A 16266-nucleotide genomic window follows, 5' to 3' on the forward strand; every position below is an offset into this window, starting at 1 on the left:
TTAAAATAAAAGCATAATTCAATTCAATTCTATTTTAGAAGAGTCACCGAAATGTGTGTTAATATGAGTGTGAGTGAGTGTGTGAGTGTGTGTCTCCAGCCAGTGGATTCTAGAATAAAAAATCCTTTGATGTAGTTGTTTAGAACTAAATGGTCATGAGAATTAGTCTCTGCCACATAGGAAATGGCATTTTGTACGTTAAAAAAAACACATACACAAGGTTATCCTTATGAGAAAGATCTCTATACCTGGAGGTCTTCCTGAACCTTCTGGCCCTTCTTTTCTCAATCATCCTAAAAGTCAAGAGCAAAAACTACCACACACATCTAACCTCAATTATTAAACATTACGAGGCCTAGAGGCCATTAGTCTTTTCCCTGCAGGACCAGAAGGGGGGTAATTCACAGTAGTTCCTCCACCCAGAAAGGGAACTGGAGTGTTCCATTTCAAGGGACAGAGAGCTATTTATTATGATTATTCCTTAAATGTTCTATTTCTCACTTTCCTTATTTCTTCCCTTCAAACTCCCTTCATCCATGCACAGCCACCCCTGTGGTCAGGAAAATAGGATTTTCTCTACTCTGTAACTGAGTATGACACATTGTATTGTGTTTGTAGAGAACAGGTTGATCTTGGCCTAGTCACTTCATTTTACATTCCCTCGTCAGTACCAATGAATCACTTCAGATTGATGGTAGATCTTAACAGAAGAAAATGAGCTATTGTCATAATAGCAAAAGCACTAAATCCACAAGAAAGTTATCTCAGATTTCTTCTTGTATCAAGACCTTTTTTAAGAAAAATGATTTTAGATCAATAAGTCTATTAGTCTAATATATAATTTTGTGAAATATCATAGTAGGTTAGTGGCTGAGGTTCCTTTTAACCCTGGGTGGAATTTAATTAATTACCTCTGCCCCTTATTTCTGCCCTTTATTTCGTTTTGGGCTCATTTTCACTGATTTTATGTCTCTGTCATCATGTAATCTTCACTACATAGGATTTTTTTTTTTTCTCTTCAGGGCTGTACATATTTACTTATTTGAAAAAAATAGAGTCTATTAGCATTTTTTACAGATAGGTAATTTAGTAACCTTTTTTAGTAGTTATAAAATGAGGTAGAGGAGGAAAGGGAAGAAAAACATGGTAAGAAAGCATCAGACTATTCATTCATTCAATTCCTGAGTGTACTTAAATTTAAGGGAACAGACCAATGATAATTGAAATATAAAATTTTTGTAACATAAAATAGCATCATTTTGCCCCAGAGTAAACTAAATTTCATGATAAATATGAACAGTTAGTAGCATAACCAGGATATGGTAGTGAGTTTATTGTACCACCAAGCAAATCAGGATCTATGTTTATTGTCACGCTAAAATGGGTGCAGGATGTTGATAGATCTGATTTACACAACAGCCCTATATGTGAAAGATTGGCAGTAACAGTTGTGATTTTACAAGTAGTTGCCCATTTCCTCAACTTATACACACCATTACGAAAATCACTTGGCACTGGTTTTTATAAACTGTTTTAAATCCACATTTGCCTGTAAGTGAATGTACATGGATGTGAGACTTAATTTTTTGCTCTTCTGAACTGAAATTTAGTAAAATAAATTTGCTCACTTTTTCTTACTCTTCATTCTTTCTTCTTTCCTTCCTTTCGTCCTCTGTCTTTTCTTCTTCCTTCTTTCTCTCTGTTTTTTCCTTTCTCACTTTCCTTCCTTCCCTTCCCTCCCCTCCCTCCCTCACTTTTCTCCTTCTTCCTTCCCTCCCCCTCCCTCCCTTTCCTTCTTCTCCCCTCCCCTTCCTTCCCTTCCCGTCTCCTTCTCCTCCCCTCCCTTCTCTTTCCCTCCCCTCCCTTCCCCTCCTCTTCCCTCTCCTCTCCTTTCCTTTCTTTTCTTTTCCTCCCTCCTTTCCTTCTTTTCTTTCTTTTTATTACAGTTATTAAAAAAGAAAGGAACTTCTACATTTCTTCAAAGATTGGAACGAGGAGATCCAGTCACCATAGCATCACAACTCAGGGTTAGTGACGTTTTCAGATTTCAAAAACTTAATGTATGTTTATAGCAACTAAAGAGGGTTTATGTACTTTTTTTTTTCCATTTTTGGCAACAAAATATCTTCAGAAAAAGTAAACATACACACACACATACACACACACAGTAAATGCATAATAAGATTTAAAGATGTAAAGACTTTTTATTTAAAAACTGCTTCATATTTTTAGCTAGTGTCTCCTTTGGAGAATCAGTTGGGTTTTACTTCTCTCCTTAGAAATCCCTAACGGATATTATTGGAAAACTTCAGAAGTGCACTCCACACTTCATTCATTGCATCAGGCCCAATAATTCAAAGCTGCCAGATACTTTCGATAATTTTTACGTGTCTGCTCAGCTGCAATATATTGGGGTCCTGGAGATGGTGAAGATCTTCCGATATGGATACCCTGTTCGCCTTTCCTTCTCGGATTTCCTGTCAAGGTAAATTCTTCTGCTCTTAAAATCATCGTTTTAGCTGCTGTTCAGTGAAGTATACTGACACTGACACTATTGCAGCAAGTATCTTCTGTTGTCTTTTTTGGCATTGCTTTTGTTGTTTACGTTTTCTTATCTCCAATAAACAAAATATTCTGGGAAACAAAGACACTGACAAAGCTCACATAAAAAATAATTACACTGTACTGAGGACAGCGTCTTGGAAACCATTCTCATGTGTGGCTTTCAAAGCTTTCAAAGTGTGGCTTTCCTTGAAGTAAATTTTTATAAAATGATTGCGTATGATACTCCCTATTTATTACTTAAAAGGAGAATATATGTGATTATTTCCCCTTTTATATATGAACAAATATTATTGAGATCAGTGGTTGGCAAACTACACTCGTGGGCCAAATCCAGCCTACCACCTGTTTTTGTAAATAAAGTTTTCTTGGAACATGGCCACAATCATTTCTTTGCATATTGTCTGTAACCACTTTTGCACTGCAGTGGAGATAGACAGTGTCCCATGGTGTAAAATATTTGTAAAATGTTTGTTATCTGCCCCTTTAGAACAGAAGTCTGTTGACCTCTATTTTCTTTAATAAATTCAGCTGAAAAACACACTGTGCACAAAACAGTGCACTCATTCCTAGGATAAACTCTTGTCATGTGGCCTCGTCTTCATGTCTGTGTTAGCCCTTCTCTGATGGTAGCCTTATCCCAGCCATTTGCAAGACGAACCTAAACTCACCCAAAAGCAGTATCATCCCCTCAGGCTACATATTTGTTCATATGTATTTTATTTGATCAGAAACTTTAGTCTGATTTTAAGTAAATTAAAATCCTCACTGAAGAATCCATTTTAAATAAATTGGTTGATGGATAGTAACTTAATTTACAGATATATGCTACTAAGCACTATTCCAGGCCTCGTCTTTAGATACATTGTTGTGCTATACACTCTAGCTTGATGAATGTCCCAGTTTAGGCAGGTAAATGTGTATGCAAATAATGGCCATTCAGTGCTTGTAATGCTACAAAGGGTTGGAATATTACAAAGTGTTACAGACGCATAGTAAGGAGGTAATTCGGGATCAGAGATGGCTTTCAAAGATATTTGAAAGATATTACAATCCTGGTGAAAATAATGAGACTATCTGTTTTTAAACATTTAAAAAATAAAACGGGGTGGGCAAAAAGGAAATCAGAAGACATTTGGTAATTCTATATAAAATAAAATGAGATCTTAAAATAATACTGATATAAACTAATGTAAGTATTGCAAGTGTGAAATCTTGCATTTATGTTTAAAAATTAACGGTACAACTACAATATGAAAAAGTCTGTTTGATAAACCATTCATCCAAAAAAGAGATTTTAAGACTTTTGTTGACTAGTTCGATGCGAGCCACTATTTTGAGGAAGCTGTGAAACAAAAACAAAACAAGCAAGCCAACAAACTTAAATCACTACATTTGAAATATTTAATTCAGAACAAAGGGAATAATATTTAAACGATGACTAAAATTCTGTGTTTAATTTTTATAACATTTTCCAGAAGAAAGAAGCCACATTTACTTATCGTGCATGTTGGTAAATTTTATAAAGACACATAGAAGAAAATAAACAACATATGAGTTCAGCTTGAGCCTTCCATTTTAAAGGGGTGATAGAATATCTTTAGAAGATAGAAGATAAGCAGAACCACATGGGGATGGATGTATTTAAACTGTAGAATGTGTATTTCAGATAGACAAGATATTTGTGTTTAAAATTTAAAAGGTGCTTGTAAATGAGATAACAGACATGTTGTCTCTTAATTTATAAGGAATAACTACAAAGTTGGGCTTACATAGAAAAAAAGAAAAGCTGGATATAACACTTCTGGGGGTTGTTGTGGACAGGAGTCTTGGTAGCTATCACTGACTGTTGTGGGGCTTTGGAAGGGACGGCTCTTGACCCATCTCTTCCTGGTCCCTCAGTGGAAATCCCTTCATAGTCTTCAGAGATGCCAAGCCTGTTAAGAGCTGATATTTCTTACATTTTGTAGTGTGTGTATTAAAGGTCAGCCCTCCCACCTTCTTAAGTATAGATGGTCTTTGGTTTGAGTTTTAAAAACTGTTGTTGTGTAAGTTTAAAACAATAGAGTCCCCAAATTTATCCCAAACTTTCTGAATCCGAATCAACAGGGAGTAGGGACTGGGCTTCCCCTGGTTTGTAGCTCCAGAGATGATTCAATATGAAACAGAATGGAGAGTGTCCATCCTAGGCTGAGGTCTCAGGAAGTGATCTGCGGTGTCCTCAGAGGGTGACAAGCCTGGAGACATTATGATTTGTTTAACTGTAGTAACTCCCTCTTTAGTGTTACTCAGAACAGCAGTTCTCTGACATCAGTGCACATCAGAATCACCTGGAGGCTTCTTAAACTATGGTTTCCTGGGCTCCCCCAAGTTCAGATTCAGTACATCTGGCAGAGGCCTGTGAGTTTTCATTTTTTAAAAGTTTCCAGCTGATGTTAACGTTGTTGCCATGTGGACCTCACTTTGAGAACCCCTGGCATGGAATCTCTAGTCATCTGGGGACAATGTTTTTGTTTTGTTTTGCTTCCCCTGAGCCAAATGTTGAAAGGGCACCAGTGCCTTGGTGATCAAAGCAAACTTGTGAGGAATGTATAATCTCCAGCCTCACCCCAGGTTCACTCAATCAAAATCTGCAAATTCATCACAATTCCTCAGTGACTGGTATGCAGTTGAAGTTTGAGAAGCACTATCCAGCCTGACCTTGGAGACGTTGTAGGTTCAGTTAGGGACCTCCATAATAAAGCTAATATCATAATAAAGCAAATCACATGAAGGTTTTGGTTTCCTACTGCATATAAAAGTTATTTTTGCACTATCCTATAGTCTGTTGTGTGCAATAGCATTACATCTAAAACACCATATGATACCATAATTTTAAAATATTTTTCCTAACTAATGCTAACAATGACCTGAGTCTTTCGCAAGCCATAATCTTTTTGCTGGTGGAGGGTTTTGCCTTGATGTTGATGACTGCTGACCCATCAGGGTGGTGGTTGCTAAAGGCTAGGGTGGCTGTAGTAATCTCTTAAAATGAAACAATCAAGTTTGCTACATCCATTGACTCCCTTTCGTGAAAAATGTCTCTGTAGCATGCAATGCTGCAGCAGCATTTTACCCAGAGTAGAACCTCTTTCAAGATTCGAGTCAATCTTCTGAAATCTTACCACTGCTTTACCAACTAAGTTTATGGAATTTCTAAATCCTTTGTTGTCATTTCAACAATGTTCACAGCATCTTCACCAGTAGTAGATTCCATCTCAAGAAACACTTTCTTTGCTCATCCATAAGCAGCAACTCCTCATCCATTAATATTTGATCATGAGGTTGCAGCAGTTCAGTCACATCTCCAGGCTCCACTTCTAATTTTGGCTCTGTTGTTGTTTCCACCACATCTGCAGTTGCTTTCTCCACTGGCGTATTGAACCTCTCAAAGTCATCCATGAGTGTGGGAATCAACTGCTTCCAAATCCCATTAATGTTGATATTTATGGTAGCATAAATCACAAATATTCTTAGGAGCATTTAGAAAGGGGAATACTTTCCAGAAGGTTTCCAGTTTACTTTGCCCAAATAAATCAGAAAAATCACTATCTATGGCAGCTATATTCTTAGAGAATCTATTTCTTAATAATTCCTCCTTGATCCATGGGCTGCTGAATGGATACTATGTTAGCAGGCATGAAAACAATATTCAATTCCTTCAGTAGTTTTTGGGTGACCAGGTGAATTGTCAATAAGTAGCAGTGTTTTGCAAGAATTTTTTTTTCTGAGCAGTAGTTCTCAACAGTGAACTTCAAATATTTAGTACACCATGTTGTAAATTGATGTGCTTTTTTTCATATGTTTGTTGGCCACATAAATGCCTTCTTTTGAGAAGTATCTGTTCATATCATTCACCCACTTTTTGATGGGGTTGTTTGTTTTCTTGTAAATTTGTTTAAATTCCTTGTATATTCTGGATATTAGACCTTTGTGAAATGGATGTATTGCAAAAATGTTGTCCCATTCTGTAGGTTGCCTGTTCACTCTGATGATAGCTTCTTTTGCTCTGCAGAAGCTCTTTAGTTTAATTAGATCCCATCTATCAATTTTGGCTTTTGTTGCAATTACTTTTGGTGTTTAGTCATGAAGTCTTTGCCCGTGCCTGTGTCCTAAATGGTATTGCCTAGGTTTTCTTCTAGGGTTTTTATGGTTTTAGCTTTTACATTTAAGTCTTTAATCCATCTTGAGTCAAAACCACAATGAGATACCATCTCACACCAGTTAGAAAGGTGATCATTAAAAAGTCAGGAAACAACAGATGCTGGCGAGGATGTGGAGAAATAGGAATGCTTTTACACTGTTGATGGCAGTGTAAATTAGTTCAACCATTATGGAAGACAGTGTGGCAATTCCTCAAGGATCTAGAACCAGAAATACCATTTGACCCAGCAATCCCATCACTGGGTATATACTCAAAGGATTATAAATCATTCTACTATAAAGACACATGCACATGTATGTTTATTTCGGCACTATTTACAATAGCAAAGACTTGGAACCAACCCAAATGCCCATCAATGATAGACTGGATAATGGAATTGTGGCACATATACACCGTGGAATACTATGCAGCCGTAAAAAGAATGAGTTCATGTCCTTTGTGGGGACATGGATGAAGCTGGAACCCATCATTTTCAGCAAACTAACACAGGAGCAGAAACCAAACACTACATGTCCTCACTTATAAGTGGGAGTTTAACAGTGAGATCACATGAACACAAGGAGGGCAGCATCACACACTGGGGCCTATCCAGGACTGGGGGACAAGGGGAGGAAGAGCATTAGGGCAAATACCTAATGCATGTGGGGCTTAAAACCTAGATGATGGGTTGATAGGTGCAGCAAACCACCATGGCACATGTATACGTATGTAACAAACCTGCATGTTCTGCACATGTATCCCAGAACTTGAAGTAAAATTGATTTTAAAAATGGATGTGCTGTCATCCATGCTTTGTTACTCTATTTACATAGCAAAGGGAGAGCAGTCTTAGCATAATTCTTGAAGGCTCTAGGATTTTTGGAATTACAAATGATAACTGGCTTCAACTTAAAATTGCCAGCTGTATTAGCCCCTATAGAGTCAGCCTGGCCTTCGAAGCTTTGAAGCCAGGTATTGTCCCCTCTCTAACGCTGAAATTCCTAGATGGCATCTTCGTCCAATAGAAGGCTATTTCACCTACACTGAAAATCTGTTGTTTGCTGTAGCCACCTCTATCAATTATTTTAGCTAACTGTTCTAGATAACTTGCTGCAGCTTTACATCAACATGTGCTGTTTCTCCTCACCCCTTCATGTTACAGAGACAATTTCTTTCCTCAAACCTCATGCATCAATCTCTGTTACCTTCCAGCATTTTTCCTGCAGTTTCCTCACCTCTCTCAGCCTTCATAAAATTGAAGAGTTAGGGCCTTTCTCTGGATTAGGCTTTGGCTTAAGGGAATATTGCAGCTGGTCTTATCTTCTGTCCAGACCACTCAGACTTTCTCCATATCAGCAATAAGGCAGTTTTGCCTTCTTATCATTCATGTGCCCACAAGAATAGCACTTTGAGTTTCCTTCAATAACATGTCTTTTGCATTCACAGCTTGGCTGTTTGATGCAAGAGATGTAGCTTTTGGCCTGTCTTGACTTTCAACATGCTTTCCCTACTAAGCTTAATCATTTCTAGCTTTTGATTAATCGTGAGAGATGTGCAACTCTTCCTTTTATGTAAACACTTCGTGACCATTGCAAGTTTATTAATTAGCCTAATTTTAATAATTCTGTGTTTCAGTGAATTGGGAGGCCCAAGAAGAGGGAGAGAGAGGTGGGGGACCTCTTGGTAGTTGGAACAGTGAGAACACACGTGACACTTATTGATTGTTTTCTTATATCGGTGTGGTTTGTGGCACCCCAAAACAATTACAATAGTAACAGCAATGATTGCTGACCACAGGTCACCATAACAGACATAATTTTAATGAAAAGTTTTAAAACATGACAAGGATTACCCAAGTGCAAAACAGAGAAGTGAAGTGTGAACGTGTTGGAAGAACTATGCTTATTAAACCTGCTTGCTGTCGGGTTGCCACAAACCTTCAATTTGTGAAAAATGCAATCTCTGCAAAACACAGTAAAGCAAAGCACAACAAAATGAGGTGCACGTGTGCAGGATGTGAAATGGGATTTATCTCACTCAGCCAATATTAGAAAAGTGCATTTAGTGTATTGTTCTCTGTTTCTTCGTGTTGTTAGAGTTCCTTAGATCTGTGACATCAAAGATTCTCTGCATTACAGGAACCCTTAGTGATTGTCCAGCGTAACCTTTGTCAGCTACATGAATATTTCTAACCATTATTCCAACAGTTATCCAAATTGCTCTATTTCCCCAGAAGAGAGTGGAAAGAGAGAGAGAGAGAGAGAGAGAGAGGGAGGGAGGGATGGAAAGAGGGAGGGAGAGAAAAAGAGAGAGATCATATATCATAAAATTAGAAAATTATTTTTACCTTTGCTTTTGTATACTTCCAAGTCAGTTTTATATACGCTCTATTAGGATTACTCTTTTGCTAAAATAGTAAATGCAATTAATACTTAAAAATTAAGTGTAATTTTTATATGTTTACAATAGACTATAACTTCTTCTAAACGAGGATCGTATCGTATTCATTCACAATGCTTGTGCCTTGTTGGTGTTTAGCAAATTTTTTCAAAATGAACTTGGCATTGGAGATTAAATGGTCATTCATTTTAAGGTAATATTTCTGCATAACAGAGATCATAGGCATACTGTAAAAAGTACAGTGAGTAAAAAGGAATACTGAGGATGGGAAATGATACTTTTAGGTAATTCTTTGCATTTCTTTTAGCATTCCCTTATTTAAAATAAGATGTGATTTCTTTTTCTTATTTTTATCTGTAATGACTTATCAGTGGAAATGGAATTACGAATTTATTTTAAAGGAAATTTGCCCATATCTCTCTTACATTTAGGATGCCAGTCTGAAATAATATTACAAAAAATATTGATTCATAGATTATAGTTCCTGTAGAAACTGAAGAATTTAAGTAAGATACAATCAACATACTGTTACAGCAAGAAATAGCATACTTTAATATTCCTTGAGTATTCAAGAAGCTCATCCACTCTTTGAAATGCCCCCAGGCAATGGAAACATCGTTATAAAAAACAAAGCCTAGAGTTGTAATTTAATATAAATTTTTGGTTGTTTGTTTGGTTACCAAAATTTCAGGTAACAGAATGTACTACCCCTATGCAAAATATTTATTTTCTATTTATATCACCTAGTCTGAACTGCCAGAGAATAAAAATCTATCAAAGCAAATGACTTCATTAAGTATACAAGAAAGAATATGATTACCACAAAAATCTTGAACAAAAAAAAATGTCCAGTTTTGCAGTTGGGAAGTAAGCAATCACTGATTTGAACAGGATGTATTGTTTCTGAAATCTGACATGACAATAAATGTGGATAATGGACATTTCTTGGACTTTGTAGGTGGACATGAGGTTGTAAATTTACATCATGGTATCTTGGCTTTAATACCTGTCCATCATTCCAAGTCTTTCTAATTGAAACTGGAGGATTGCTTTAGTTGAGAGGGTACTATTTTGATTAAATGTAGAAAAGTATGCTTGTCAGTTTTTTTTCTGTATATTCCTTGTGTAATACAACTTCAGAGTGGAATGATAAAGACTTAAGGACTCTGTCTCCAATGGCCAGAGACTTCACAAGTTTGGAGACAGGAGGAACAACAAAAGAAGCAGCAGGAAAATTATTATGTGCAAATTATGGTACATAATTGGATTGCCTACAGCTGTGGACTTACTGTGTCCTCCTATAAATTCATATGTGCCTTTATTTGGAGGTGGAACCTCTAAGAAGGTAATTAAGGTTGAATGAGGGCATGAGAATGTGGCCGGCACAAGAATGTGGCTGGCACCTTGGCCTTGGCCTTCTCAGCCTCCAGAACTGTGAGAAATCGATTTCTGTTGTTTAAGCTGCTCAATCCATAGTACGTTGTTATAGCAGCCTACCCAAAGTAAAACAGCCACGTTTGTGTGTTCATTTGGTGTCAATAGGCAGCAAAGCTATATATGTTGCATTTGGAAGTTTTGGAGCTAAGTTTATGTTACTTGATAGTTGTTGTGCTGATGGAAGGAAACATGCCTTACCAGAACATACCATATGGTTTCAAAGATTTTGAGGCATTGTACATGTCAATCCCGTCATCTTTTCTACCTTGTTTCCTTTATTGCTCTTCAAGGTTCACTCAGGTATCCTCTCCTTTGGAAGACATTTTATAAAATCCCAGATAAGTTGGTGTCTTTAAGGTTCAAAATGTGTTGTATAATATAATTATCACATGCCTATTAGAGCGTGCTGGAAATATCCATGTATGTGTTCATTTAAACCACTAGACCAGAGGTTAGAAAATGACAGCCCAAGAGACAAATCTGGCCTGCCATCTGCTTCATGTGGCCTGAGAGCTAAGAATATTTTTTACATTTTTAAATGGTTACATTTAAACGGTTATATAAGTACCTATATAATATCCGCAGTTTTGCCTCTTAGCATGCAAAGCCTAAAATATTTACTCTCTGGCCCTTCACAGGAAAAATTTGCTTATCTCTGCCTTAGACCATAAGACGGGTTTGCCTGGCCTCCAGCAAGAAGCTGGTCACCCTTCCTGCCTCTGTATCCAAATTCTGTGCAACTGAAGGAAAAAATCTGATCTACTCTTCAGTAGATCTCAATAATGTTCTCTAATGTCAGTCTCATTCTTCAGTTTAGGAGACCTTCTACTGATGGCACTGTAAAAGCCAGCTTCCACTAGTATGTTCTGTAGAACAAAAAAATCCTAAATCAGTGGCTTGCAACAGCAAATGTTTATTTCTCTCTTGCATTGCATTTGAGTGTGGTTTAGAAGTAGCATGCCTAAGCTCAAACCAGTTCCAATCTTTTTTGTTGTTGTTGTTCTTGTTTTTGTTTTTAATGGGATTCAGCTTTAAAGACTAGCCCAGATCTAGGATATACTCTTCCTGAGTCATAGAGAGGACCAAAAAAAAGGCTGAATGAGTGTTACAGAGGCTACTGAAGTGTGGCCTGTGTCATTCCCAAGTATCCCATTGGTTAAAATCAGTCGCTTGGCCAAGACCAACATAGATAGCGTGGAGAAGTGCCCTCCTCATAGGGATGCGCTGCAAAACATGTAACAAAGGGTTGGAAATGCATCAACTTCTGGCTGAATTATCTGTTATTGTGTGTTGGACCATCCCCAACCTCAGTGGCATAAAACAGCAATTTATATTTTCTCTCCATGCTGTGAGCTAACCGGGATTAGTGGGCAATGCTTGCTTGGGGTCTCTTCTCCAGTTGCAGCCATATGGCTGAAGAGGTGGGTGTTAGCTAAGTCCTAGCTGGGCTGGGGCGAGCCAAACTGTGGTCTCTTCAATCCTATGCCTGGTGCCTCTGTTCCTCCAGGTGACTCTCTCTCTAGCAGAATAGCCCAGACTTCTTACCCACTGGGTCAAGTTTCCATGGAGAAGGAAAGAAGCTTGCAGCCTTCTTAAAAGCTGGGCCTGGACTTGGCACAGCAGCACTCTCCCTGTATTCTATTCATCAAAGCACTTAAACCCAACCCAGATATATTCAATGGGGAGCATCCATGTATAGCACCATTTTGAGACAAGCTACCATCCTTTCAAATACAGAACTCACAAGTGATGGGAAATAATAAAACCCTTCCACAGCCATGCCTATACATAGGAATTATTATTTTCATCTCTCCCCAATATGTATAAGTTAATTTAATGTGTTGAATAATATAAAACCATGTATTTTTTTTCAAAATTGTAGAATTGAGAGAAAGGGTAATAGGAGGCCATGCTGGAAAAAAGAAAGAGAGAGAGAGAAAAAAGAAAAGAAAAAAGGACAGCTTTGAAAAGTCCCTACAGGAGATGTTTTATATGGTCTCAGCCACCTTTCCCAAAGCTGCCTTTATCACCCTGTATGCTTGTGGCATTCTCATTCATACGTCTTTGTTTCCAGTGGTCATCAAGGGCTGTGCCAGAATTGTGGTCCTATGGCTCTCTCTCAAGGTGTCACTCCTCTCCATCTTAATCCCAGCTTACGAGGAACAAACATTAGAGTCTTAACTCCAGACCCGGGGTGGCAAGCTTGCATGTGTCACATCCATCATTCATTTAAGGGATTATTTATGGTTGGCAGGGAAGAGTAGGGTAACTAAATGGAGAAGTTTACTATTTAATGAGGAGAACTTATTTGGAAAAGACAGAAGGACTTGTCAATGAAAGCACCAGAGGGTTGGCTATTATGCTTGGCATGGTGAGGGACCGTGAGCTGTGTTTTTAGATTGTTACTGGATGAAATCCCTCTCAGAAATAGCCCAAACCATTTAGCTTGCCTAAATGACACAGTTGTTGCTGAAAAGCCTCGCTGTGAAAGGACACATCCATGATGTTAAATTGGGTGTTCGGAGAGAGGGATGAAAGAAGACACACTTCCATCTATTGGATTAAAGCTAACGGACAGTGGCTACCCAATGAGGCACCCTCGCCAGAGAACAGCCTGTGCTGGAGTCTTTTAAAATTCTGCCTTGTTACATGTTGGAGATGCCAACTACTGTCAATGCATCCTTTAGAGAAGTGTGAATTAATAAGGTCAGGAGATATTAAATATTCTCAACAGCTTGAATTGGCAAAGGATAAACTTTCTCCGAGGTAATTTTGCCACATCTAACCATTTTCTTAAAGCTGAAACTGTTCTTGAGTGTTGGCTGCTTGTTTAAGGTTTAATGAAGTTTGAGAGGAGACAGGACCTGTAACTTTTCAATGAAATGTAAAAGATGAGAGAGAAGCTTAACACTTCCAGAAGTCGCTTTAGCTTAAACATAATAAATTATATCTTTACTGAGAATTTGTTATGCTGCTCAGTGCATTATAGATCATAAGTTTTCCCATATTCTGCTTCAAGGATCTGCACACTTTTTGTATAAAGGACCAAATAGTATGTATTGTGGACTTCATGGGTGTGTGGTCTCTGATCCAGCTGCTCACCTGGGCCTCTCCAGCAGAAAGCAGCAGTCACAGTATTTAAACAAATGGGTCAAGTGGTGTTCCAGTAAACTGACAAAAACAGGAGGTGGCTGGGGGCTCTAGGGCAACTAAACCTTGATCTAGTCCCACTCATCTTCTTTCTAATATAGTTGGGGAAAATTTTTTAGAAAAACAGATGATATGAAAGGCGACCTTGCTGTTTTGTGTCATCATGTGGCTGGGATCCTAATTTCTACTCTACCAAGTGGCATGATCCCCCACAACAGCATCCACTCATTCATTCATCATTAATTTCTTCAATCCTTATTTGCTCACTCTTATTTCATACAAGCAGTTTACTCAATCAGAATGTCAGTGTAGCTTAGGAGTCCACACAAGCGCGGCATCAGAGTCGTCGTCATGGCTCACCACTGTGTACCCACGGTGAGTCAGACTCCACACTCGTCACTGTATACTCACTATTCTTCTCCTTATGATAACCATTTAGAGTAACTACTCTCATTATGTAGATATTTGTTATTATGTAACTAATATTTGCCATAGCTTCGATTTAATGTTTTTCCAAATAACATTTATCAGTATTTCCTAGGCAACAAGCACTGTGCTAAACCCTTCACAAGCATCATCTCATTTAATCCTCATAGCACTCGTGTAAAGTTGATTACTGCCAGCATTTCTATTTTACAGCTGAGAAAACTGCAGTTCCCAGGAGGTAGGTCCAAAGTCTCGCACGTCATCCCTAAGGGTGTCTCTAACCACTGCAGGACATGAGATTTGTACTGACATTGGTCCTGTTCCAAAGTAGTTGTTGGTTCCACTTCCACAGTGGCGTGCTGTTTCTGAGGCTTGACTGTCATTAACATCCACCCTCAATTGCACAGGCACGTCAGAATGGCACTGTGACATCAGGTGAAAAGAAGGCCTTGGAGAGTTCTAAAATTCAGCTGTGGGCCTTATACTCTGGATTGCCTTTGGTCTGCTTCCTGAAAAACAACCCATTTAATTTTGTAGAGTTTCCTGGACTGCAGCCAGTCCCATACCTCTCACCCACCATCCCATAGACTCATTTGTGGCATAAGGCAGCTGGGTATGAAAGGAGACTGGATCAGTCACAACCTTTGGAAAATCAGCTCAAAGAACAATAAGAAAAGCGATGTTTACAAATGAAGGATTGTACATTTTTGCTTAAAACAAGGTGAAAATGAAAATAAAAAGTCTTTAATAACTTCCTAACAACCTAACAACCTCGGAAACAAATACCCAAAGCTGACCAGCCCAAATGATATAAAATGAGTATATAATTCCACTGAGCAAACGTTCAATACCAAACAAATGAAATGAAGGTGATTATCCTGGTAAAATAAACGGAGATCTGTTTGCAACCCTAATTCAATATTTTGGGAGTTACAATGTACTTTTAACACAATTGTGAAGTCCATAAAAAAATTTAGTCCCAGAATTCTGAATATTTTTATTAAAAAAATGCAATATCAGATTTTGAATCTTGGAGCTTGGAGAAGGAGAGGGAAACAACTGTTTCTTTGCAAGCAGTTTGTTCACAAGTTTTCTTCCCTAGATTAATGATTAGATTAGTCTACCACTTCACCTTCCTTTAGGAAGTGGGAAAGGTTAGAGAGTGGCCCAGCAGGTCACTCTACCTCCACCTCTAAGGAAACATCAGACCAGAAGTTTCTCTGTCTAGTGTTCTGCCATGTTTTACTTTCTGGAACTACTGGTCTCATCCAGTAAACTTGTAATAATGGGCGTGGCTATGCCCCTGGGGGGATATTTAGTCTTTAAGAACATTCTTTCTCTTATCTTCATGAGCACACCACTGCTTCATTGTGTATCCTTCTAGGACCACTAATAAGCAATGAAAAAAAAAATTTTTTTTTTTTGAGGTGGAGTTTCGCTCTTTGTTGCCCAGGCTGGAGTGCAATGGCACAATCTTGGCTCAGTGCAACCTCTGCCTCCCAGGTTCAAGCTATTCTCCTGCCTCAGCCTCCGGAGTAGCTGGGATTACAGGCATGTGCCACCATGCTCAGCTAATTTTGTATTTTTAGTAGAGACGGGGTTTCACCGTGTTGATCAGGCTGGTCTCAAACTCCTGACATCAGGTGATCCGCCCACCTTGGCCTCCCAAAGTGCTGGAATTACAGGCGAGAGCCACTGTGCCCAACCTAGCAATGTAAATTTTGTATCCAAAGAAACTGAAATGGGTCATAGTCAACAATGGGTTACTGTATCGATCTCCAGGCCACTCTACATTCAAGGCTGTGAATTCATTCTTTCCCATCCCAAACCTTGCCCTGACACATTGTCCAGTGTAATTCATCAGGGGTCCCGTAACCAGAATAAATGAAAATGTTAAAATAAAACAAAAGAGCAGTTCTAATAATAAAATCCCAGTAGCCTAGATATCCCTCCATATTTGACTGGAAGTCTGCTGCCATTATTAAGTTCCCAGTGAGAAATGAAAGTTCAAAGATTAATGTACTTTATAAATTAAAGTCCAGAGATATTCAATTCCAATGGAATTGAAATCCCAAATCTGATTATCTTGCCTTTCTGAGTTAAATGTC

The 16266-nt window shown here is 38.3% G+C and overlaps 1 protein-coding gene across 12 annotated transcripts in view; it reads left to right on the plus strand.

The window, feature by feature from the left end:
* MYO16 (myosin XVI) overlaps positions 1-16266 on the plus strand; it is a 698554-nt gene that overhangs the window by 539999 nt on the left and 142289 nt on the right. For all 12 annotated transcript variants that reach the window (XM_045377420.2, XM_005586232.4, XM_074021383.1 and 9 more), the window contains 2 exons: positions 1947-2027; positions 2280-2485. In XM_045377420.2, the coding sequence (XP_045233355.2) occupies positions 1947-2027; positions 2280-2485 (287 nt within the window). The remainder of the gene's footprint in view (positions 1-1946; positions 2028-2279; positions 2486-16266) is intronic.

The sequence above is a fragment of the Macaca fascicularis genome, chromosome 17, assembly GCF_037993035.2.
Source record: "Macaca fascicularis isolate 582-1 chromosome 17, T2T-MFA8v1.1".
Lineage (NCBI taxonomy): Eukaryota > Metazoa > Chordata > Mammalia > Primates > Cercopithecidae > Macaca > Macaca fascicularis.